Here is a 1959-nt window from a genome sequence, read left to right as displayed (position 1 = left end):
CTGTATATTGTAAACAAGCCCCATCACTTCCTGTATATTGTAAACAAGCCCCATCACTTTCTGTATATTGTAAACAAGCCCCATCACTTTCTGTATATTGTAAACAAGCCCCATCACATCCTGTATATTGTAAACAAGCCCCATCACTTTCTGTATATTGTAAACAAGCCTCAGTCCTTCCTGTATATTGTAAACAAGCCTCAGTCCTTCCTGTATATTGTAGACAAGCTTAACTCGCTAAAAGTGAACAGTATGTTACCTCCCTGTGTAAATTAACTGTGTTCTGTAAGGGTACACATGTGTATGTACAAATTGTAATCCTCCAACCAAACACTCAGACTGAAGCAGCTTTGTTGTTTTTCTCACCCTCTTTAAATACTCAATCAAAAACTTGTATGTTGAATACGTTGTAATGGAGACATACATGTGATCTTGGTCCAACTACACTCTAGATTGAGACTTAAATACTCAATTGCAATTGAGGTAAAAACTTTGAGAGCATTGGGTTGAACTTTTATTAGAGGACTTTTGAAAATCAAGACAACCTGTAATTTAAATATTTAAATAAATTAAAATATGGGTTTTTTTTTTAAACCAAAGGGAAGACATTATGTCTATTCTTAAAGTGTTGTTAATTGTAATGAGCAATATGTACCTTCCATTTTGCCCAAGTTTTTCTCTATGCTGTTGACACAGGAGGCACAGGTCATGCCCGTCACACGAAGGAAGCATTTATCATACTCTCCGTCTTCCTCTGTCTGACCGCGCCTGTAGTGGACGGAACTCCTGCCCACCGTCACACACTCCTGTAAATCCTTGTGGCCTTCTGATGCAGCAGACTTTGTCACCGTCACCTCCGGTATCTGACTGGGGTCCCGGGAACTCCCTGATAACAAAATAATTCATTTCTTCATTTGTTTAAAAGACAAATATTTCAGACATTACAGAACACGATACCATTTTCCTGTCTAGGAGTAGCTCGCCCATATACTATAGCATATACTATAAGATACAATGTATATACAAAGAATAGAAGACTCCTTCATGCCCAGGAGGGAAGGATAGGGAAATTTCACCAAAGGTGGTTCAAATTAGATAAACCCATGGCTTTGCCAAGGATTTTGTCCAAATTTGGAAATCCCAAGGGTAGGATTTCTCTATCCTACAACACCCCTGGGTGTGAAAGACATTTGATGTTTTCATTTCAATCCCATAATTAGCTCACAACCATGGAAAGGCATTTTGACTGGATATAATTTTCAAACTTTTTGGACATACCCAATTTTTGGAGAAATAGTAATAATAATCTTAACTCTCAAAATCCATGATGGCTGGCTGGCAGCAATTTTGTTTTCTTGATTGATCCCAAAATAAAACATTCACAACTATGAACGAAGGGGAACATTCATAAACAAGAGGCCCAGAGGGCCTGTATCGCTCACCTGGATACCTAAGCAATCATGGCAAACTATTCTCCAAATGAGATCAAGGGAATATGCCAGACCCCTAGGCCAATCCTTGTAGCATAGCTATATTAGATTTTTCATGCCCAGCAATGTTATGTATGGTTATGAGGTGGGGATCTCAACTGTTTCCAAGCTTTGACTCAGAAACTAGGTCCCTAGAGTTGTTGCCAGACTCCAGGATCAATTCTAATATCGTGAATGCATTTGTCTCTTTTGTCAAGCATTTGTATATATAGTTTTGGGGTGGGGATCTCAACCGTTTCAAAGTTATGACCCAGGGGCCAAGTCTGCAAGGGTGGGGCAGACCCTGGGATCAATTCTAATATCATGACTGCATTCGTCTCTTTATGCCCAACAATTGTATATATAGTTTTGGGGTGGGGATATTAACCATTTCAAAGTTATGACCCAGGGGTTAAGTCTCCAAGGGTGGGGCAGTCCCCAAGGCCAACCTGGAAGCATATGTGCAATCATCTCTTTATACTCAGCAATT

The 1959-nt window shown here is 39.6% G+C and overlaps 1 protein-coding gene across 3 annotated transcripts in view; it reads right to left on the bottom strand.

Moving 5' to 3' along the window:
• Positions 1-1959, bottom strand: part of LOC110461798 (copper-transporting ATPase 1-like) — a 67252-nt gene that overhangs the window by 26276 nt on the left and 39017 nt on the right. For all 3 annotated transcript variants that reach the window (XM_021515465.1, XM_021515466.1, XM_021515467.1), the window contains one exon: positions 656-886. In XM_021515465.1, the coding sequence (XP_021371140.1) occupies positions 656-886 (231 nt within the window). The remainder of the gene's footprint in view (positions 1-655; positions 887-1959) is intronic.

Source organism: Mizuhopecten yessoensis, unplaced genomic scaffold (assembly GCF_002113885.1).
Source record: "Mizuhopecten yessoensis strain PY_sf001 unplaced genomic scaffold, ASM211388v2 scaffold10679, whole genome shotgun sequence".
In the NCBI taxonomy this organism is placed as follows: Eukaryota; Metazoa; Mollusca; class Bivalvia; order Pectinida; family Pectinidae; genus Mizuhopecten; species Mizuhopecten yessoensis.
This window is presented reverse-complemented; position numbering and strand designations above follow the sequence as displayed.